General features: G+C 40.3%; 1 protein-coding gene across 10 annotated transcripts in view; it reads left to right on the top strand.

Moving 5' to 3' along the window:
* Window positions 1-23,901, top strand: part of plekha7b (pleckstrin homology domain containing, family A member 7b) — a 180,938-nt gene that overhangs the window by 57,224 nt on the left and 99,813 nt on the right. The window contains exon 1 of one of the 10 annotated variants that reach the window (XM_037545309.1): window positions 23,262-23,321. The exons of the other annotated variants lie outside the window; for them this stretch is intronic. Within the exon in view, the coding sequence (XP_037401206.1) occupies window positions 23,299-23,321 (23 nt within the window). The 5' untranslated portion in view covers window positions 23,262-23,298. Of the gene's footprint in view, window positions 1-23,261; window positions 23,322-23,901 lie in introns of those variants that run through there. 10 annotated transcript variants of the gene reach the window in all.

Genomic DNA, 23,901 nt, shown 5'->3' on the forward strand with positions numbered 1-23,901 from the left:
GTAATAGATATTATGCTGCAATTGCCTGATGTTCTTTGTCTGTGTGTAAAGAGGCTTGTCTACTTTGTCAGATCCACCAGAGAGAAATTAAACTGTTTGATCTTAGATAAATACTGATGTCTTTTGTCAGGTTGGGCTTTTGTAGTGTTTTCTTGTGTGCTTTGAGCTTCGTACACTCAATGCGGCATGCACTAACTCCAGCACTGGGTTATTTGTTTTTGGTGTACAGTATTCAGAATCACTGAAATCAGTATTTGGGTATTCATTATGTTGTGTCACTAAGAATCACTGTTAAGTTCTAGCGGGTCTGTAAAGTGTGCCAGGTTTGCTTGTATTTGGGATTAAAATAAATATTGGACGGATGAGAGATAGATAAATAGACAGATAGAGAGATAGATAGAGAGATAGATGGGTAGATAGAGAGACAGAGAGAGAGGTAGATGGGTACATAGAGAGGTAGATGGGTACATAGAGAGGTAGATGGGTACATAGAGAGGTAGATGGGTAAATAGAGAGGTAGATGGGTAGATAGACAGATGGAGAGATAGATGGGTACATAGAGCGACAGATGGAGAGATAGATGGGTACATAGAGCGACAGATGGAGAGATAGATGGGTACATAGAGAGACAGATGGAGAGATAGATAGAGAGATAGATGGGTACATAGAGCGACAGATGGAGAGATAGAGAGATAGATAGAGAGATAGAGAGATAGATGGGTACATAGAGCGACAGATGGAGAGATAGATGGATACATAGAGCGACAGATGGAGAGATAGATGGGTACATAGAGCGACAGATGGAGAGATAGATGGGTACATAGAGCGACAGATGGAGAGATAGATGGGTAGATAGAGAGATAGATGGGTAGATAGAGAGATAGATGGGTACATAGAGAGATAGATGGGTACATAGAGAGATAGATGGGTACATAAGAGAGACATAGATGGGTAGATAGAGAGACAGATAGAGAGAGAGATGGGTAGATAGAGAGACAGAGAGAGAGATAGATGGGTAGATAGAGAGACAGATAGAGCGACAGATGGAGAGATAGATGGGTAGATAGAGAGATAGATGGGTAGATAGAGAGATAGATGGGTACATAGAGAGATAGATGGGTACATAGAGAGATAGATGGGTACATAGAGAGATAGATGGGTACATAAGAGAGACATAGATGGGTAGATAGAGAGACAGATAGAGAGAGAGATGGGTAGATAGAGAGACAGAGAGAGAGATAGATGGGTAGATAGAGAGACAGATAGAGAGATAGATGGGTAGATAGAGAGACAGATAGAGAGATAGATGGGTAGATAGAGAGACAGAGACAGACAGAGGGGTAGATAGAGAGACAGATAGAGGGGTAGATAGAGAGACAGATAGATGGGTACATAGAGCGACAGATGGAGAGATAGATGGGTACATAGAGAGACAGATGGAGAGATAGATGGGTACATAGAGAGACAGATAGAGAGATAGATGGGTAGATAGAGAGATAGATGGGTACATAAAGAGATAGATGGGTAGATAGAGAGAGAGATAGATGGGTAGATAGAGAGACAGATAGAGAGATAGATGGGTAGATAGAGAGACAGAGACAGATAGAGGGGTAGATAGAGAGACAGAGACAGATAGAGGGGTAGATAGAGAGACAGATAGAGGGGTAGATAGAGAGACAGATAGAGGGGTAGATGGGTAGATAGAGAGACAGAGATAGATGGGTAGATAGAGAGACAGATAGAGAGATAGATGGGTAGATAGAGAGACAGATAGAGAGATAGATGGGTAGATAGAGAGACAGAGACAGATAGAGGGGTAGATAGAGAGACAGATAGAGGGGTAGATAGAGAGACAGATAGAGGGGTAGATAGAGAGACAGATAGAGGGGTAGATGGGTAGATAGAGAGGTAGATGGGTGCGCAGAGAGATAGATGGGTAGATAGAGAGGTAGATGGGTAGATAGAGAGGTAGATGGGTAGATAGATGGGTAGATGGGTAGATAGATGGGTAGATGGGTAGATAGAGAGGTAGATGGGTAGATAGAGAGGTAGATGGGTAGATAGAGAGGTAGATGGGTAGATAGAGAGACAGACGGGTAGATAGAGAGATAGACAGACAGATAGATAAGAGAGAAATGGGTAGATAGAGAGGTAGATGGGTAGATAAATATACAGAGAGAAAGCTAGATGGACGGGTGGATGGATGGATGGATGGACGGATTGATACAGATAGATATATAGACAGATAGAGAAATAGGTGGGTAGATAGAGAGATTGGTAGATAGAAAGGTAGATGGGTAGATAAATATACAGAGAGAAAGATAGATGGACGGGTGGATGGAAGGATGGATGGATGGATGGACAGATTGATACAGATAGATAAATAGACAGATAGAGAAATAGGTGGGTAGATAGAGAGATAGATTGGTAGATAGATAAGCAGATAGATAAGAGAGCTAGATTGGTAGATGGATAGACAGATAGAGATAGATAAGAGATAGATGGGTAGATGGAGAGATAGATGGGTAGATGGAGAGATAGATGGGTAGATAAGAGAGAGAAATGGTAGATAGAGAGGTAGATGGGTAGATGAATATAGAGAATATATGATATAGAGAAATAGATGGGTAGATAGACAGATATAGAGTTAGAGGGGTACATAGAGAGATTGATTGATTGGTAGATAGACAAGCAGATAGATAGATAAGAGAGCTAGATTGGTAGATGGATAGACAGATAGAGATAGATAAGAGATAGATGGGTAGATAGACAGAGAAATAGATGGGTAGATAGACAGATTAGATAGACGGACGGACAGACACTTTAATGATCCCAAAGGAAATTCAGCAGCCTGTATCACTCACACAGCACAATTACAATAATAAGGCTGGTACAATATGAAAAGTACAGGCTCAGCAAAATTGTCAGGTATGAATAATTTATCATTATTTATTATCCCTTGCATTTTGATATAGCAGACAGTTCACTGTATATAGAATAGAACACAAAACTGCTTACTCCAAAAGTAACATACCTTATATTATATTTTGTATTTATAGTAGTATGTGTATATATACATGTATATATCATTCATAGATACATTCAAAGATATATCTATAATTGTGTATATATTGCTCATATAGTTATATATTTCATAGCTATGTCATATGCCTGGTACTGCACATTTGCACTGGTCCATTTTGCACTATTGCTACTATAAAGCTTGATTCTGATTCTATTTGCACTTTGGGTAGATGCAAACTGCATTTAATTGCCTTGTACTGAGCAATGATAATAACGCTGACTCTCTCTCTCTCTCTCTCTCTCTCTCTCTCTCTCTCTCTCTCTCTCTCCCTCCCTCCCTCCCTCCCTCCCTCCCTCCCTCTCTCTCTCTCTCTCTCTCTCTCTCTCTCTCTCTCTCTCTCTCTCTCTCTCTCTCTCAGCTCTCTATCTCCATCTTTACTCTCTATCTCTCTCTACTCTCTCTCTCTCTCTCTCTCTCTCTCTCTCTCTCTCTCTCTCTCTCTCCTAGCTCTCTATCTCCATCTTTACTCTCTCTATCTCTCTCTACTCTCTCTCTCTCTCTCTCTCGCTCTCTACTCTCTCCTCTCTATCTCCATCTCTATCTCTCTCTACTCTATCCCTCTCTACTCTCTATCACTATCTCTCTCTATCTCTCTCTCTCTCTCTCTCTATATATATATATATATATATATATATATATATATATATATATATATATATATATATATATATATATATATCACTATCACTATATCTATCTCTCTCTCTACTCTCGCTCCTCTCTATACTCTCTCTACTCTGTCTCTCTATCACTATCTCTCTATCTCTATCTCTCTCTCCAACTGCAAATATACAAAAAATATGCAATAAGATCTGTCTATCCTATTTTTTTCTAAGTGAAGATTAGTTAATACCACCTGTATAGGAAATTTAAATTTGGTCATTTTCTCCAAAATGTAGTTAACATCATATACAGTTAAACATCATATATAAAATGTACTTTAGCACAGGCCGCATTTTATGTTTAATGTGATAAATTTGGCAAATAAGCAGTGCTTGAGCATTAAAATGTGTGCAGGTGGCATCTCTGTAGAGGATATGTGCTTATTTTTAATTAGAAAATCATGCAACTTGACCAGGGCCACCCAAACTTTGACATTTGACCGTTGTAGCTCATGAGCCTACAAAATGCACCTATATGATGGGGTACCTAATAAAAAGTCATTTCCTGTTAAAACCACAGAACTGGTGTTGATGAACGCTCTGAACGCTGATGAAATGCTGTTTATAGCAGCGTTCTGTATAACATACAGCAGAGCGGATTTACACTGTCATGTCATAATCAGCAAAGATGCACATTCATTCACATTGATTTACCATATTGAAGCGATAATTTAAGCGCTGTGAAACCGTGTTAACCATGATTAATCACAACAGCTTATGCAGTTAATTGCGATTAATCTAATTTCTCTTCTTATCCTGAAGCAGGTTCAGTTCAGTCTATTTAGAAAGCATTTTGTTGTATTGTCTGGACGAAATAAGCTTCATCAGGGTGTATATATTATACTGTAAATAATTCAATAACATTATTTTCATCATTTTCATTCCCCTTTATTGGAGAAAATGCATAACATGGGGACACTTTTCAGACGCTACCTACGATGACTCTGTGACTTACTGAGAAAAACCCTGAGGGCCTGTTCTCTCTTTTCAAACATCTTCTGTGCATGTACAGCCTTGATAAATAGCCGTTTTGCACATTGTTTGTTGGTACCATTTTATAAGCTTCCTGATGGCCTATAGCTCAGAAAGGTCTTTTCTGAGGCTGTGGACTGTCGAGGTCATTCATTCATTTAGCATTCATGATCTTCCACCACACAGGAATGGAAAACCTACTTTTAAACCAATAGCTCCTCTGGCCGGCATTAGCAAGGCCTCAGCCTATCTCTGTGAATGGTATTTCAGAGGACGTTTGAAAACCTAGCTCTGTTACCAAAGCATTCAGGATGTAAATCTGTTTTATTGCAGTGTGGAGTTTTGTGTTGTGACAAGTCTGCTTACATTTAATGGAGGGCCATCAATGATTAATGCAGCTAAGTGTTTCACTGAGCGCAGGCCATTCTGCCCATGACTGGCCAGCTCTGTGCAGTAGAGTTATCATTGGACGATGTGAAGAAACATTTGTAATCTGTAGGGACGTGTGCGTTTGTGCCCAGAGGGCTTGTAAGGATCCACATGCATGGATTATATGTATGAATTCTCTGTATATACTAATAACATACTGGCATCATATGCAAGCACACTTGGGTACTCAGAAGTCATAACTGCCGTCGTAGGAGCAGACGGGCATTCGCGTGCCAGCCTGCTCTATTTTTACCCCGTGATGAATAGAGCCCCAGCTTTGGGCTTCATTATCTGGGAAAAGCAGAGCTCACAATTACATTCTGCTCGATTCTCCCATAGAGTTAGTCAGTTTTACTGCTTTAAAAATGACTGGCAGATTTGGATAATGGGACACTTTAATTGCCGACCAGGATTGATTAGCCATGCCTTTGTTTTTCCAAAAGGTCAGCAAACTGGAAGCAAATAATAACCAGGTTTGTTTTGTGGAACCTGGGGTTCCTGCAGCAATGAAGACTTACTTAACCTGAGCTCTACACACTTAACAAGAGGGTTTTTCAAGGGTTCTTTAGTAAAGAAAATGGTTCTGTATAGAACCATGAACACACAAATAACCATTAGTATGATTAATGGATTTTTCTATATAATTTTCTATATCGAAATTTTATAAAAGGGTTCCATATAGCACCAAAAAAGTTCTGCTATTGTTATAAGCTTAACATCATTGACAATAGAAAAGACTTCAAAAGGGTTCTGTATAGAACCCTTTCTCCATCATTCTGAAGAACTCGATAATCATGCAAATGATTCTTTGGTCATTGTTCTATACAGAATGTTACTAGAACCCTTGAAGAACTGTTTTGAAGTGTGTATTGCTCAGGTGAAGAGTGCAACAATGTAAAGTACTCTGCAAAACTCAGAGGCAGCACTTCAAAACAGCCGTTAAGTACAAGGTCTTGATTTTGAAAAAGGCAGAGAATATATATTTAAAAGATAAAAACTCACAGAAATGAAATGTTGCATTTATTACAGCTTCTGTTTTTTCAGAAGATTTCCTTTCAGTTTTTCTAAGGAAAGTTCAGTCTTAAAGGCTGGTTGAGTTTATGGCTAGTTTATGTTTATGAACAGAGACCTACAGATCAATATAGTAAAGGAAGCTCATTTGTGATCCTGAGTTTAAAGACAGTTTTTATTAAACTTAAACTTGGTACTAAGTTGTAAATAAATTTTAAACTGAAACTTTGCTTGTTTGTAAAAAGTGATTTCAGAACCACTCGGTTCTACCTGATGGAAACTGTTTGCCTTCAGTGTTTTGTGCTTATGATCATTTTAATAAACATCAGCATCACTAATTAATGACATTCTATTAAAAGACACTGAGAGGACACTGGAGGATTTTCACCTAAAATGAGTTCATGAAGCCAGTCTTGTTATAAAAATGATAACAGGACATTAGAGCCATAATTAATCTTTTAGTACTTTTACTTTTGATACTTAAGTACATTTGAAGGCAAATACTTTAGCGCTTTTACTCAAGTGGAGGTCTAAAGGGAGGAACTTCTACTTTTACTCAAGTAATATTTTACCTTGGGTGTCTACTTTAACTCAAGGACGTGGTTTGTCCACCTCTGCAAAACAAATACTTTGAAATTAATAACTCCCACTATTTTGACAAGACCAGAGTTTCCAACCTTGCTAAGAACACGTGTGGCCGGCGCATAGGCATGTTTCATTCACTTAACTCTTAGTACCATCTGAACATCTGCGGTGCTTTTAAAGATGATCTTCGAATAGCTAACTATCCTCTGTTCTGCCAGAATGGGCAAAGAGTGACTGTGTGGGACGGGGCGTAGGAAGTGCGTGACCTGAGAGAAGTATCTAGTTTCCTGTGCATTCTTGTGAAGGTTCAGCTTTTGTGTGGTGGAGAGATGTGGGGTTGCTTTGATGTGGCCTTGTGGATGCAGAGCCAGCACTGCTGAAGAACATTAGGCAGTGAACCTGGGAGAGTCATGGACCACAGCTGAGCTCGCAGGACAAACAGATCATAGTGTATTTCTTTCTCTCCCCCTCTATCTCTCTCTTTCTCTCGCTCTGTCTTACATACATTTTTGTCTCTTTGTCTCTCTCTTATCATCAGTCTTGCAGTCTGTATGTCTGGCACACACCCACACCCACACACACACACACACACATTCACAAGCTTGTTTTTATCCTTATGTGAGGACTTGGGGTACATAATGTTATGTACATAATAATTATTATAATCTATTATTGGTATTGGGGCGGCACGGTGGCGTGGTGGGTAGCGCTGTCGCCTCACAGCGAGGAGGGCCTGGGTTCGATTCCCTGGCCGGGCGACTGGGGTCCTCTCTGTGTGGAGTTTGCATGTTCTCCCCGTGTCTGCGTGGGTTTCCTCCGGGTTCTCCGGTTTCCTCTCACAGTCCAAAGACATGCAGTCAGGCCGATTGGACATGCTAAACTGCCCCTAGGTGTGAGTGTGTGAGTCTGTGTCTGTCTGTCTGTCTGCCCTGCGATGGACTGGTGACCCATCCAGGGTGTATCCTGCCTTCCGCTTGATGACCGCTGGGATAGGCTCCAGCACCCCCCCGCGACCCTGACGGAGAAGCGGCTTAGAAAATGGATGGATGGATGGGATGGATGGATTATTGGTATTAACTTTTTAACTCCTTGGGATTCCAAAATGCACTTTGTCATATTCTTTGCATCATAACTCTGATATTTCATAAGCTACATTCCAAAGGTGGGCATCATATGTTATATCAGTCGACTCATTTTTCCGCAAAGAGCTACAAACTGGATCTCGGACGGCATCTTGTCAGTGGAATACTCTGATATACAAAGACCGTCTAAGATTTTTGGCTTTCAGCAGTAAATTGTAAGCACACAGCAATATGTTTATGATCATAAAACACATTTTCCGTTTATTTGAGGGAAGCATTCACAAAAAAAAAAAAATCAGTTATTTAATGCAGTTACTGAATAATTTGCCATACCATTTGGGTATGTAAATTCAGATGGATAAAGCAAAATATATCTGAGTGGTTTAAGTTAAAAGCAGGTTTAAGTTAAAACCTTAATAATGCTTTAGCTGGGCAAAATCTATATTGCTATGATTCCACAGCTACAACCTGTTTCGATCAATTACAGCCTTTAAATGCCAAGTTTCACTGATAGTCTGCCATGCTGTGAATTTATCACTGAAATGCGTCGAGTGTGAATTATCTTTAGCAAAACACACCACTGATGCTAGCAATATCTGTAATGTCAGTAACGCTGCCACTGAAGGACGCCTTCAGTAGGCTACATTGCATAGTGTTCACAGGACTTCGGACTTCTGTGGATAAAGCAATTAATGGCAAACTAACAAAATCAACAGCAAAGTGGAAGCAACATGGCGGAGTGTGGAGGAACATACAGCCACTGCTGCTCTCACTGGATTATAGTGAAAATTATAAACTGTTTTCTGTGGAAATCTGTGATTTACTTTTCTGCCTTATGTGTGAATTTTTGTTGTTTTTCAATTTTTTAATAATACATAATATAATTTACGCAAGTTATACAACATGATACACATACAAATGCCTAACCTTCCTCCTGGAAATCGGCTTTCCTGCTGAGTTTGGTATTAACCTGCCTGGAACATGCTGCCCTTCCTTATCTAATCTTATCATTAATGCATCTGATCCAGCCAATCAGTGCCTTCTGAGTAGAGGTTGGCAATATGGCAAAAATATATTGCAATACTTCAGGACATTTTTACGATACAGGATGTGTTGCAATGTTTATTTATTTGGAACAGAGAAAAAAGAGCAAGTAATGTTACGTTTTGACAAAAAAACTGGGAACAAGATGTTTATTCAATATTTCGCTTATTGTGTTGCACTAAATAAAGTTAACCTAGGCTAACTTTGTGCTCTTATAATATGTTATAAAACAGTTCAAGCAGTTCAAGATCTTTGGAACGCTGCATCTCCACACTCTTTAATTTACATATGTGGAAAAAGGATCAGCCTTGCGTTAGATGATCTTCAAGCTCAGGCACTCAGATGTATGAAGATGCTAAACCCATCCATCCATCCATCCATTTTCTAAGCCGCTTCTCCGTCAGGGTCGCGGGGGGGTGCTGTAGCCTATCCCAGCAGTCTTCGGGCGGAAGGCAGGATACACCCTGGACAGGTCACCAGTCCATCGCTGGGCAGACAGACAGACACAGACAGTCACTCACACCTAGGGGCAATGTAGCATGTCCAATTGGCCTGACTGCATGTCTTTGGACTGTGGGAGGAAACCGGAGAACCCGGAGGAAACCCACGCAGACACGGGGAGAACATACAAACTCCACACAGAGAGGACCCCGGTCGCACGGCCAGGGAATCGAACCCAGGCCCTCCTCGCTGTGAGGCGACAGCGCTACCCACCACGCCACCGTGCCGCCCAAGATGCTAAACCATTAAGAGATTTAAAAAGTAGTAAAATTTTATAGTTAATTCTAAGAGACAGGCAGCCAGTGAAGTGAAGGTAAAACTGGTCTAATATGATCCTGTTTTCTAGTCTGTGTTAAAATTCTTGCTGCTGCATTTTGGATAATTTGTAAGTTGTTGGTTGTGCTTGCAGGAAGTCCTATGAACAAAACAATCCACTGTAAGTATCCACATCATTTTAATATAATTTATTACAATAATGACACACATCGATCAGGCATAACATTACGACCACCTCCTTGTTTCTATGCTCATTGTCCATTTTATCAGCTCCACTTACTATATAGGTGCACTTTGTAGTTCTACAGTTACAGACTGTAGTCCATCTGTTTCTCTGATACTTTGTAACCCCTTTTACCCTGTTCTTCAGTGGTCAGGACCCCCTTGGACCCTCACAGCGCAGGTACTATTTGGGTAGTGGATCATTCTCACCACTGGAATAACACTGACATGGTGGTGGTGTGTTAGTGTGTGTTGTGTTGGTACGAGTGGATCAGATCTGATCAGAGGATCAGATGCTGGACATTTTAAACACCGTGTCCACTCACTGTCCACTCTATTAGACACTCCTACCTGGTCAGTCCACCTTGTAGATGTGATGTCAGAGACATTAGCTTATGTGCTGCTGTACAGATTGTGTTGGTCATCTTCTAGTCCTTCATCAGTGGTCACAGGACACTGCCCACAGGACGCTGTTGGCTGGATATTTTCAGTTGGTTTACTATTCTCAGTCCAGCACACTACACACCACCACCATGTCAGTGTTACTCAAGTGCTGAGAATGATCTACCACCCAAATAGTACCTGCTCTGTGAGGGTCCAAGGGGGTCCTGACCACTGAAGAACAGGGTAAAAGGGGGCTAACAAAGTATCAGAGAAACAGATGGACTATAGTCTGTAACTGTAGAACTACAAAGTGCACCTATAGAGTAAGTGGAGCTGATAAAATGGTCAATGAGCGTAGAAACAAGGATGTGGTCATAATGCTATGATTGATTGGTGTATATAGCCATAGCCCTACTTCTGAAGAAGTTAATAATCTGGAGTAGGTGTGGCAGATTGTGGTTGTGACTCTGCAGGTAGATCTCCAGAATGAGGGGTGGTGACCACTGCAGTAGTTTATGTAACAGAAATCAAAGTGAAGTCTATTCTGTTGATCCTAACATCACAGGCCAGCACTGTTTTTCTCTGATTTTTCTGCACAGTCGAGACGTTTCTATCCTGAAAAATGTACAAAAACCACTGCACACTCATATATTCTTTTTATACTACAGCAGTGAGTGTGCAGACAGTATTTCTCTCTGCTGCTGACTGTATCTCTGTCTCACCTCTCTCCCTCACTGTGACCCTGTCAGCTCAGGAGGAGAAACTTCAGTTGCAGGTGGAGGCTCAGGTGTGTTCCTCGTGTCTCCTGCAGTGCAGCCTTTCAGCTCTTAGAGAAAATAACCAAAACTTTCCACTGCTGAGGTGGTTGAGCGCATCATGGGCAAGGTCAACGGTTTATGCATGTTTATCTCTGAACCTGAGCCCTTTTATAACAGCCTTATGAAGCCCATCACTGATTAGCCCTGTCCCTGTTACTTATGACGCACCAGGACCATATTGGTAGCCCAGACATGGAATGGCCTTCTAATGAATTGAGGGTGCATGAATGCGCTCTGCTCCTGGCTTAATTGCCATTTCATTACTGCCCATCTCAGTCTAATTAAGCTGGTTTGTGTGTGTGTGTGTGTGTGTGTGTGTGTGTGTGTGTGTGTGTGTGTGTGTGTGTGTGTGTGTGTGTGCGCGTGCGCGCACCGTAATCCCTGGGATGCCTTTATTTGGTCTGGCTCTGCTTCCCTAGACTGCAGTCCCAGGTCAGGATTAGTGAGACCAGGCTGGGTGCTTTGACCCCCGCAGGGCACAGTGCTCATGCTCAGAGAAAATCTCAGAGAAAATCGCTTCAGTGAATTAAATAGGTTCCTGTGTCTTATAGCTTGGTTTTAGAGGGCAGTAGGTTCATCACCTATTTGTTTGAGTCTGAGTGCCGGCGAATGAGAAGCTTAATGTTTAACCGAGCTTAACTGGATGGCATTTCGGTGCTATGTTTGAGTTTCAAGCAGGGAAATTCCTAGTGTGACCTATTAGCTTTTTTAAAGTGATAACAGCTGTGAGGACTGATGCAAAAGAACATAATAGAACATAAAACATAATGAACTGCAGGCTTTGACTCGGTGGTTAATTTTCAGACTTAATCAGTAACTTCTATGTGTTTTTTAGTGACTATTGTGAAACTAATGACAGATTATTGTGAGAGTGATGAATTGAAGTGCAGGTCCACATACAGGTCCTTACAGCTTAAAGGGCGGTTTACATTGTGCATGGACTGAGGCACTTTTTCCTAGTTGTTCTCAGTGTGATGTTTTGCTCACTACTTTTCATTTGCACAGAAAACCTGGCACGCAGAGTGGCGTCTTTAGTGCAGGGCAGTTCTTTAGTTTATTGCATGCATTATGAGAGCAATGTACAAAAACATGAAGTGTGAATGGATCTTTCTGGGGGTGTGTTGCCTTGAAGCAACATTGTGCAACAATGGAAAAAAAATATTAGTATCAGTTTTTGTCTGAATATTTAGAATAAAAAGGAAAAGCGCACTTCTTTAAATGCTAAAAAGACCAAATTTCCTTTCCAGTTGTCTAAATAAATAAGACTGTATTAAAAACTGTATTAAAGAAGATATAATTCTAAATGGAAAAAATATATAATGACTACGCTGTTGACCCACTTGGCTGCTTTGTTTGCAAATGTCTTTGTTTACTACAAGCTAAATCCACTCCACAGTGTTACTTCTAGACATATGGTAGTGGATGTAAAGTCAATTAATTTTACACTCTTAATAGATGTGAATACTATTTTGAACTAATAAATTGTTTGTTTCTGATGTAAACTGTGCAGTAACGTGTGTCGTCCAAAAGCTGCAACATCCAAAAAAAAAGTTTCAAAATGTCCTAAAGATTCTAATGTGACCAAGTACACACTAATTATTGGTTCATTCAGACTGTTCCCTTAGGTATTAACCCTTTCATGAACAATCATCATGTCATTGTAAATTGAGGAAAATTAGTTTGTTGCCCTGAGGCAACATCATGCAATAGAGGGTTAACGTAGCCTATTTAATCATCAAAAGTAAGATGGTCTTTAGTTACAGTTTTGTTGGAGAGGGAATTAACAGCAGAGTCGCTGAGTACTCCGACCGATTTGATTTCACAGAACTAAATTATTATGAGAGAAATGAAAAGTTACTTTTCACACAGTACTATCAGTACTAGAACGGAAAAACATACAAGCCAACATTTCAGAGACGCTGCAACTTAATGTTGACTTTAAAAGTGGGTTTTTTCATATTAGTGAGTTTGCATACTACTCTTTACTACTATGAAACAAGAAAGCCTGAACGTGGACACATTGTCAAGGACGGAACTGACGCAGAGACAATGTGGCTTTATCTGTAACTAGCCCGATGTTAGAGAGGACGCTGTTGGTTGGATATTTTTGGTTGGTGGACTATTCTCGGTCCAGCAGCGACAATGAGGTGTTTAAAAACTCCAGCAGCACTGCTGTGTCTGATCCACTCAGACCAGCACAACACACACTAACACACCACCACACATCAGTGTTACTGCAGTGCTGAGAATGATCCACCACCCAAATAGTACCTGCTCTGTGAGGGTCATAATGTTATGCCCGATTGGTGTATATTGTCATAATTCTGAAGAAGTTAATTAGCTGGAGTAGGTGTGGCAGATGGTGGTTGTGACTCTACAGGTAGATCTCCAGAACCAGGCCGATGTTAACTTCTCTAGCTGATGTTATTTAGGTTCATATACAGTGAAAACATGTTTCTTCGACAAACTAACATGTTGACACATTGTCTACTCGTGTAGAAGACTCCATGTCCATCAGCGTCCAGTTTTAAACCATTTAGTTTTAGCCTATTAGCTCCACAGAAGAAGCAGCCACTGCTTGGACAGTTGATTGACAGTTACAATGACAGTCTTATTGATGCAAAAACATTGTGGTTTGTGCTCCTCACTTTTCAGAAAGAGTGCAATGTTAACCCTCTCAAGGGCTTCAAATGACTGTTTTTCACTAAAACCCAGCATTTTTGTCAGTCTGTGTTTATAGAGCACTATCAGCATCCGTGCTATGAATGTCAGTGTGAACGTGACGCCTGAGGCAGTCTAACATGAGCCCTGTACCTTCTTATTACCTCGTGAAATGGACAGTGCTCCTCACCAGTTAGCAGCCCAAGCTCACCACAAATCACAATCACACCACAATCAAGATGAAGCACCTCATTCCGGCTGAGAGAATTCAATTGTAGCATTCCAAATTAACTGCAGCTCTCAGAGGGGTGCACAGCTGTTTGTCCGCAGCCTGAAGAGGAATGGTGGAAGAATGTGTCCTTGCTCTAATCGCCTTTTCTGTTTGGATATCTTTCCCCGGTTAATACATTCTGTGTATTTTGGAGCTGTTTTGAGCTTGAAAGAAGTTGCTGGACGTTGACTCTCTTGGGGAAGTGAGATGAAGTGAATCCAGACTGTATCTTCCACATTATCATTACCTGAACAATAACGGGGCAGCAGAAAGAAATAGTGGTATAATGTGTACTATGCTTCTATGACCTTTGCCCATGTGAGTTCTTACTGAGCTGGTTCCAAAATCAACTTGGGCTGATATTCAGGGCACAGATTTGGACAAAGTAGTGTCTTCTTGGATAAAGATTAATGTTAATCTGTGTCCAGAGACTTGGCCTAATCTGCCTATTTTTGATGCCATCGCTGTGTTTCTCCTCATTAAGTAGCCTGCCTGTTCTATTTATTGGGGCTTGTCGTTTGGATTTATTGGAGTTGTTTTTGCAATAAGTACAGAGTTAAAATATACACTTTTCTTTTGATTTTTGTTGACCTTTTTTTTTTTTTATTTTAAGATACTAAACCAGGTGAAACAATCTTAGTTAGCCTGCACTGTCAACAGCAGTTATTGTCAACATTGCGGAATTCTGGTTAAATCATAGTTATATGACCTTTTATTTATAATGTTGCTTTCAAGTGGTCTCAGTTCCATTGGGAAAAAACAGGTTTTCTGCCAGGAGGCACCACATGAATGCCTGTAGAAATTGAGGTGAAATAATAAATGAATTTGCAGAATTGTGACGTCAACACTATTTTCATCATGGTGTACAGTCAAAAATGGATAACAGACAGACGCTACAAATATAGTATTACAAATAGTAATGGTAAAGAAATTTTAAGGTTCTACAGTTAGGCCCAGTCCCATTTCACCCCTTGTCCCTACCACTGAGCCCTTAGCCCTCTGTTTTACGTGTTCACATCTAGGGGTAGGGTGTCCTGATTTTTGTTGAGATAGAGAGGTGGGGCGAAGTGTTGGGGCTACATGACCCTCCAAACGAACGTTTTTCAGAGGCTCCAAACAGAGATATGAGAAAAAAAGAAGAACTGGTAAGATGGAGCACAAGAGACCAAAGAAACCCACAAATGTGAGAATTTTCTCTGTAAAAAATTACAATAACCACTGCTTTATCTTAGTTTAATGTCGCTTCAATGTATTTTGGCCATTTTTCTTAACAGGCATAAAAAAATTGCTAATAACATGCTAATGTCTCGGTAGCTAGCTAGCTAACTTTGTCGTTCCATCTTAAATAGTCCAGCTGTTCTGATGCCTGAAGCCCAAAATGTAACTGCTGCTCCATTTAATTTGGAATGGGAAATTTTGACCAAGAATCTGGAGAATATCTAACTTCAGCTTCATATCACTGAAGAATTGGGGTGGGGGAGGTGATAATAAATAATTGTCCCCCACTTTGAAGGCATATGATGACCTTAATGTAACTAAAGCCCAGCAGTGAGGAGCTGAACTTTACCCTCCCCTGCTGTCCCTACGGACGGGCAGGGTCGCCTATAGAGCAGCGCTCGTAGCTGTTAATAAAGCAATGTTTTTATATATTTATTTATTTATTTTAAAGTTTGTCAGGCCAGGATTTTAACCAGTACCCCTTTAACTCAGTTTCAAGGGGTAAGGGTGACACTCGAAAACAAGGGGTAGTGGTAAAAAGAAGAAATAGGACTGGGCCTTTACCTGCACTTTATTTGTTCTTTGTATGAGTTTAAACACCAGAACAATTGACCAAAAACAGTAGATTCTCATTACACAACATGGGTGAACGTGTTCCTGTACAGAGACTCAAAACTGGCTACACTGGAGCATTTAGCCACCTCAGTCCTCAGCTCAGGTGTTGAGGTTGCTAAACATGGCCTAGCATATGTTGGTTTGAGCTTGTGCTATTTTTAGTCTGTAGTTTCATTTCTTTCCCCATCCATTTGTTCCTGTCAGAGTTCTTTAGCAAAGCAATTCATGTTCAAAGCTCGTTCTACCCCTTTCTGAGTAATAGGCACCTTTCCCATTGTCTGAGGTTTATTCTAATATGCCATATGTGCTAGCGCAGCTGTAAAAGCTACATGATGTTTTTGCTAATGCGCCCCCTCTGCTAGGAGGACGTGACCAGCTAGCTAAACTGCCTCAGTTGAAATTGATGGCCGAAGAAAGCCTGAGCGTGTTCGGGGTGTGGTGGGGGGGTGGTGGCACGAACAGAGAATGGGCAGCAACATTAAACAGCATGTTGTTTGCAAGGAGTTGAGAGGCACTTGTGCCAAGTGAGTGTGGAGGTCACAGCTGCCAGGACTGTCTGGTGTGACTTGTTGCTGGTTGTTAGGGTGAGGAAGTCTACATGGAGGTGACCTCGTAATTGTTCCACCACAGATTACACATTGGAAGGAAGCAGTCTGCATTAATTATTTCCCTTAGTTTTGTAGAGTGTTTTATCGATCCTCCATTCTTCTTTGCTCAGGACTTCCAACTTTTCTTTAGCCGCAGCAGTTTGCTATCCCTATTGATTCCCAAAGAGAAGTGCATTTGAAAGTCATTTCATTCAAGCCATAAAACAGCCATTTCTTTGATAAATTGCCTGAAAAAGTCCTTTATAAATATTTATAAGTAGGCTAATTTCGTGCCAGTCAAGTAATGGAAGTGCTGATGCTGCCATAGTCCTGCGGGTGAATCCTTTCCCCCAGGGCGTATTGGAGATCTAGCTCTGGAACTTGAACAAAAGGGATATACAGTGTTCATCAGTTTTTATCCAGCTGTGGCTTTTTTTGACTACTAATGGCAAATCCTTTGATAAGACTGTTAGTATTAGGCTGTAAAAAGAGGTAAGAGGAGTGCTGACAGTATTGATGAGCATCTCAGAAATGAGGATGTAAGCTGCTTGTGCTCCAAGGGCATAACCTCTTCACCTGTGTGTTGTTAGCACTTTACAGACTTTCTGTAGATCAAACTGTTTTCTTCTCTACACATTCTGTCATGCGTCTCTTGGGTTGCTGATGAAGTAAAACCCAATTAATATGTGCCAATAAGGTACTGTTCAGTTCATTGGAATAGCAGTGGAACAGGCCTTTTTCCTGCTGAAAGAGTAAGAATTAATTCCACAACTGCATCAAAACGTAAGGTGTTGATTTTCACAGTATCAAGAATCATCCTGGAAGTCCAGAAGTTAATTCTTTATATATTTCCATGACCCACATGGCATCTTGATATTCCGAGATGTGTACAAAACTGAGCTAAGGTGATGCATAATGGCCTTTTCATATGAACCAAAGCATATTAGTGCAGTGTTACTCTATGCAAACTCTAATTTCACTTCTATTTATTTTTAAGGCAGATACAGTTGATGGGCATCCCTGTTTAGAAACATCACTTTCTAATGTGTCACTGACACTGACACTGTCACTGTGTAGATCCATGTCTGTCTTTAATGCAGCGCTGCCTGAGGGCCCAAAGCAGATCATGGCCTGCCAGTTTGTTTTAAGCCTTGTCCTTTGCATACAGAGATTTTTCTAGATTCTTTGAATCTTTCAATGATATTATGTACTGTAAACGATGATAAATGAAAAGGTTCTTTGCTATTTTCGCTGTTTGCTATTTTCGCTATCTGGGATGCTCTTATATTACTGACCTATTGCCAGTCAACCACCAGATTTTCAGATCATTACACAACCAGCATTTTGTTCCCCCATCCCAACTTTTTTGAAGCATGTTGCTGACATCAAATTCAAAGTTGGCATATGTTTCTCAAACAGCAACAGCATTTCTGTTTCCACATTTGATACATTGTGTTTGTACTGTTTTCAATTAAATATAGGGTTTACATGATTGGCAAAGCATTACATTTTGTTTTTATTTACATTTTACTCAACATCTCAACTTTTTTGGAAACTGGGTTGTACTAGTTACTACTAGTGGCTTACCAGTCATAGTAGTGGACACAAGCAGGAATGCAACTGTTCTTGTTATCATTACATATTATCTCACAATTATCACCGTGGCAACATTTACATGGCTGCATGGCACTGTCGGTCATGTACTGTGGCTGATTAGACCAATTCTGCTATATGGCAAGGCACAATGTTTTTTCAATGGTGTGTAAATACAACCAATTCCAGCAGAGTTGGGACGTTGTGTAAAACGTAAATAAAAACAGAATACAATGATTTGCAAATCCTTTTCAACCTATGTTCAATTGAATACACTACAAAGACAAGATATTTAATGTTCAAATGGATAAACTTTATTGTTTTTTGCAAATATTCACTCATTTTGAATTTGATGCCTGCAACATGTTCCAAAGAAGTTGGGGCAGGGGCATGTTTACCACCTTTCCTTCTAACAACACTCAATAAGTGTATGAGAACTGAGGACACTAATTGATGAAGCTTTGTAGGTGGAATTCTTTCCTATTCTTGCTTGATGTACAACTTGCTCAACAGTCCGGGGTCTCCGTTATCGTATTTTGCACTTCATAATGCGCCACACATTTTCAATGGGAGACACGTCTGGACTGCAGGCAGGCCAGTCTAGCACACATATGCTTTTACTACGAAGCCACGCTGTTGTAACACATGCAGAATGTGGCTTGGCATTGTTTTGCAGAAATAACCAGGGACATCCCTGAAAAAGACTTGGATGGCAGCATATATTGCTCCAAAACCTGTATGTACCTTTCAGCATTAATGGTGCCTTCACAGATGTGCAAGTAACCCATGTCATGGGCACTAACACACCCCCATACCATCAGACATGCTGGCTTTTGAACTTCGTGCTGAGAACAATCCAGACAGTCCTTTTCCTCTTTGGCCCGGAGGACACGACGTCCATGATTTCCAAAACCAATTTGAAATGTGGACTCATCAGACCACACAACGTTTCTGGCTGTTGTTATGTGGCTTTCACTTTGCATGGCAAAAGTAACTTGCACTTGTAGATGAAACGACGAACTGTGTTCACTGACGATGGTTTTCTGAAGTGTTCCTGAGCCCATGTGGTGATATCCGTTACAGAATGATGTCAGTTTTTATTGCAGTGCCACCTGAAGGGATCGAAGGTCACGGGCATTCAATGATGGTTTTCTGCCTTGCCGCTTACTTGCAGAGATTTCTCCAGATTCTTTGAGTCTTTTGATGATATTATGGACTGTAGATGATGAAATCCCTAAATTCCTTGCAATTGCACATTGAGAAACGTTGTTCTTAAACTGTTGGACTATTTGCTCACGCAGTTGTTCACAAAGTGGTGAACCTCGCCCCGTCCTTGCTTGTGAATGACTGAGCCTTTTAGGGATGTTCTGTTACACCCAGTCATGACACTCACCTGTTTCCAATTAACCTGTTCACCTGTGGAATGTTCCAAACAGGTGTTGCATTCCTCAACTTTCCCAGTCTTTTGTTGCCCCTGTCCCAACTTCTTTGGAACATGTTGCAGGCATCAAATTCAAAATGAGTGAATATTTGCAAAAAACAATAAAGTGTATCTGTTTGAACATTAAATATCTTGTCTTTGTAGTGTATTCAATTTAATATAGATTGAAAAGTATTTGCAAATCATTGTATTCTGTTTTTATTTTTAGATGTTTTACACAACGTCCAAAATTCATTGGGATTGAGGTTGTACAGCATTAGTATACATTCTCGTCACAAAGTGTGTCACTAGGCCTGTCTTGCTGAGAAAGCAGCTGGGTAACAAAAAGTAACCCACTCCAGTTTGTGTCCAGCAGAATCTTTCCTTTCTGTCCTGAGATCTTTTTTCGCTGCACTTTAATTAGCTTTCTGCTTATGTACTTCTTTGCCCTGCAGTGCTTTGTGGCCTGGAGCTTTGTAGCTCTTCAAGGAAATGTGCTGTGTAATGAACTGGGCGACCTGACATAGCCCTTGTGTGTGTGGGCTCTATCACTGTCCCGGTAAGATGTAGGTTTATAGTACTAGGGCTTTCAGGACTGGCACTCCACCTTCTGAAGGATGTGTTTTGGCCAGACGAGGCCATTGTGTGCCAAGTGCCTTCATGCTGGAGACATGAACTGTGTGCTCATGCTGCTGGTTTGAACCAGAAGGTTGAGGGGGAGGTTATTTTCCAAACGCTCTGTGGTTGTCCCACAAAGAGGCTCTGTCCCCCTGGGGGGGACCCCTCACTCAGCAGGGGCAGTGCGATGATGTCATTCAGCAACACTTTATAGCCTGATAATGAGAAAGTGGCCTCCTGTGGTGGAAGAAATGCCTCCTGCTACCAGTGGGAAAAGAGCAGTCCCTACTGGTGGAAGTAGCAAAACTTTGGTGTGGTGGTTGGTGTGGCTTATACAAAAAATCACAATAGGAATGCATTATATTTAAGAGATGACCATTCAATTAAAGCTTATAAAAAGCATATTAAAAGAATGCTGTTTGAAGTGAGCAGTATGAAGATGTGATATTGTCATTGTGAATATACCGATCAGGCGTAACACTTTGTCCATTTTATCAGCTCCACTTACTATATAGGTGCACTTTGTAGTTGTACAGTAACAGACTGTAGTCCACCTGTTTCTCTGATACTTTGTTAGAACCAGAGCAGGTACTATTTGGGTGGTGGATCATTCTCAGCACTGCAGTAACACTGACGTGGTGGTGGTGTGTTAGTGTTTGTTTTGCTGGTACGAGTGGATGAGACACAGCAGTGCTGCTGGATTTTTAAACACTGTGTCCACTCACTGTCCACTCTATTAGACACTCCTACCATGTCGGTCCACATTGTAGATGTAAAGTCAGAGACGATAGCTCATCTGCTGCTGCACAGTTTGTGTTGGTCATCGTCTAATCCTTCATCAGTGGTCAGAGGACGCTGTTGGCTGGATATTTTTGGTTGGTGGACTATTCTCAGTCCAGCAGCGACACTGAGGTGTTTAAAACAGTTAGTTAGATTTCATACTATAACACTTGACGACAGTAAAATGAGTTGAAATGTTTTTTATAGTTCTGTTAAACAACAATCCATAATAATCAGCTACTTCTCCACATAGGATCCAGACTGTGCCTAAATGGACAGGTTATTTGGCAGTTTATTCATTTATTATTATGCAAAGTCTCTCATGCATAATTTTGAATATTCACTTTTTTACAGGTTCAAAAGAACTCACCCTTTTTTAAGTTATCAGTATTGTATGTGTATCGGATTATTGGCTTTGGTATTTCTTTGTATCGTATCAAAAGAAAAGCCGGGTGGTTTGAGAGTCCTTGTTTAATGACTGGGGATATGCTTATGCTGTAAGGTTAATGTATTTTTACCAGTTTACAATTTTTCTTTGTTCCTTCTTAAAAAGTTAAACTGAAATTAAAAGACATTGCAAACCCAGAAGGGGAAGTGGCTTAGAAGAATAATTTGTGTAAATTGTTTATGTATAATCTATTATGGATGGATTTCTAATGTAGAAGTATAGTTTAAAGTCTATAATGGATGGATTTCCAATGTAAAAGCATAGTATAAAGTCTGTATGAATGGATTTCCAATGTAAAAGTATAGTATAAAGTCTGTTATGGATGGATTTCCAATGTAAAAGTATAGTATAAAGTCTGTTATGAATGGATTTCCAATGTAAAAGTATAGTATAAAGTCTGTTATGGATGGATTTCCAATGTAAAAGTATAGTATAAAGTCTGTTATGAATGGATTTTCAATGTAAAAGTATAGTATAAAGTCTATTATGGATGGATTTTCAATGTAAAAGTATAGTATAAAGTCTATTATGGATGCATTTCCAATTTAAAAGTATTGTATAAAGTCTATTATGGATGCATTTCCAATTTAAAAGTATAGTATAAAGTCTACTATGGATGCATTTCCAATTTAAAAGTGTAATATAAAGTCTATTATGGGTGGATTTCCAATGTAAAAGTGTAATATAAAGTCCATAAAGGATGGATTTCCTATGTAATATCCTACCAATGTGGACTATGTTGTAACTAATTTAAATTGCTTTTTGCTAGTATGTTTTGTCTGTTTCTTTATTGTAAATTTCTTTGATTTGTGTAAAAGTAGTGTGATGTTATACATGTTTTCTGTATCGCCCACCTTTAACCTGCTATGCCACAAAATTTGTTGTATCAACACAGTCCAGATATTCATTTTTAAGACAGTGAGTTAGAGGATAACTGTTGAGAGGTTTTGTGGAATGGTGCTGAATCGGTAGCTGTAAATCAAAATGGGGAAGTGCACATAGTCGGACACTGAGTAACTCACATTACATGGTTGAGCTGCAGTGTCCAATATCAGTTTTCTGTTTCCTGTAGATGCTTCATCATTTCTGTTTCTTATGCATGGTTTAAAAGCTTGGAGTCCTTTGTTTGAAAGCTGTTAAAATGCATTGCAATGCTGGTTGCCTTGTGCTGATGATGGACCATCGACAATCTCTGTCACAAGCCACCCATGTGTACTTAATGTGACCGCTTTCATGCATGAGGCATCTGTTACACTTTGTTCTATGTTAGTGCCCTAATTCTATAGAGAGAAACATTATGAAAGTAGTCTGAGGACTTTATGGACAAATTTATATTTCATATAATAAAACTATATCATAAAATGCTATTACAAAGTTGAGGTTGTGTTTGAAAAACTATATTATGAAAAAAATGGGCTCAGGCAGTACCTAGTGTAGTCCTGTTTGTGTGTATTGGTCCTTTTGGTTAGATATGAGGCTCAATATTTACTTTAGAGGTGAATAAATAGCTCCTGCTCTCTTGGCCTGCGCACCACGTGGTGTTATCTCTCCTGCACCAATGAGCTGTTTACCAGACAGAGGCTGACCAATAGCAGATGAAGTGATGAGTAAGGTGTCTGGGAGATGTGTGTTTGCGTCAGGCGTGTCTAGTTTTCAACCAAAGTTGTGGTTAACGCTAACAGGAGGCAGACACATTCCTCTATTGCCTGTTATACTGCCTATAGTGGAGGTGAGCTGGAAGTCAGTCTGGGATGTCATGCAATTTGTTAGTGTCAAATTTGAGTTATTGACAAAGTTCAGTTGGGGTTTTCCCCCCTCACATGGTTTCAAATGCCAGTGTCTATTTCACAGGAAACTTGCATAACAATGAATATGGTCAGCTGTGGGCTACGCCAGGAAAGTCTGACAATTCAATATGATAAAAATAGCCCAGGCCTTTTGGGAGGACACCAAATGAGTGCAGTAAGGTGGAAAGTGTGTTGGTGTGCAGTAAGAGGACAGTGTGTTAGTGCTGGGATGAGTCCAGACGAACAGCAAAGGTAGAGATTTTTTTATTTATTTATTTTTTTTTGAGGGAGATGTAGAGGATCTAAAGACTGACATTATTTATATGCAATGCGTTAAAGTCATTTATTCTATATTGATTATGCCTGTACTTGCTGTAGTTTTCTAATTACACCTGCGCTACCTGTGAAACTGAACAGTGAGAGAGCTGGACTCTACAGTCCTGTAAATATGCACTTTATTAAACCTACAACAAACCATACCGAGAACAAGGGCAGCAAAGTTTGTGACCAGAAAGTGAGTTCATTTTGTCCAGTTTAAGGAGGAACAGCAAGTGGTGTGGTGTTACCACAACCTGCTGTGTTAAATTGGGTTATTGGAGAAACTGTGGATTTTGATTAAGAGGATTTTCTGTCCGTCAGTATAAGGTAGCCTGCAGTCTGCATCCTCTTCTGTGTGCAGTGTAAACACACCCATGGTATGCTGGTAGCATGGGAAAGCTGCCTATATCCACTCCCCCAGACCCCATTGTATTGTCAGTGGGCTATGGCTAGAGGTGTGAATGGACAATTGTATATTGTACACATTATAGAGCAGTTAGTTCCAGCCACGCGA

Source organism: Pygocentrus nattereri, chromosome 15, assembly GCF_015220715.1.
Source record: "Pygocentrus nattereri isolate fPygNat1 chromosome 15, fPygNat1.pri, whole genome shotgun sequence".
In the NCBI taxonomy this organism is placed as follows: Eukaryota; Metazoa; Chordata; class Actinopteri; order Characiformes; family Serrasalmidae; genus Pygocentrus; species Pygocentrus nattereri.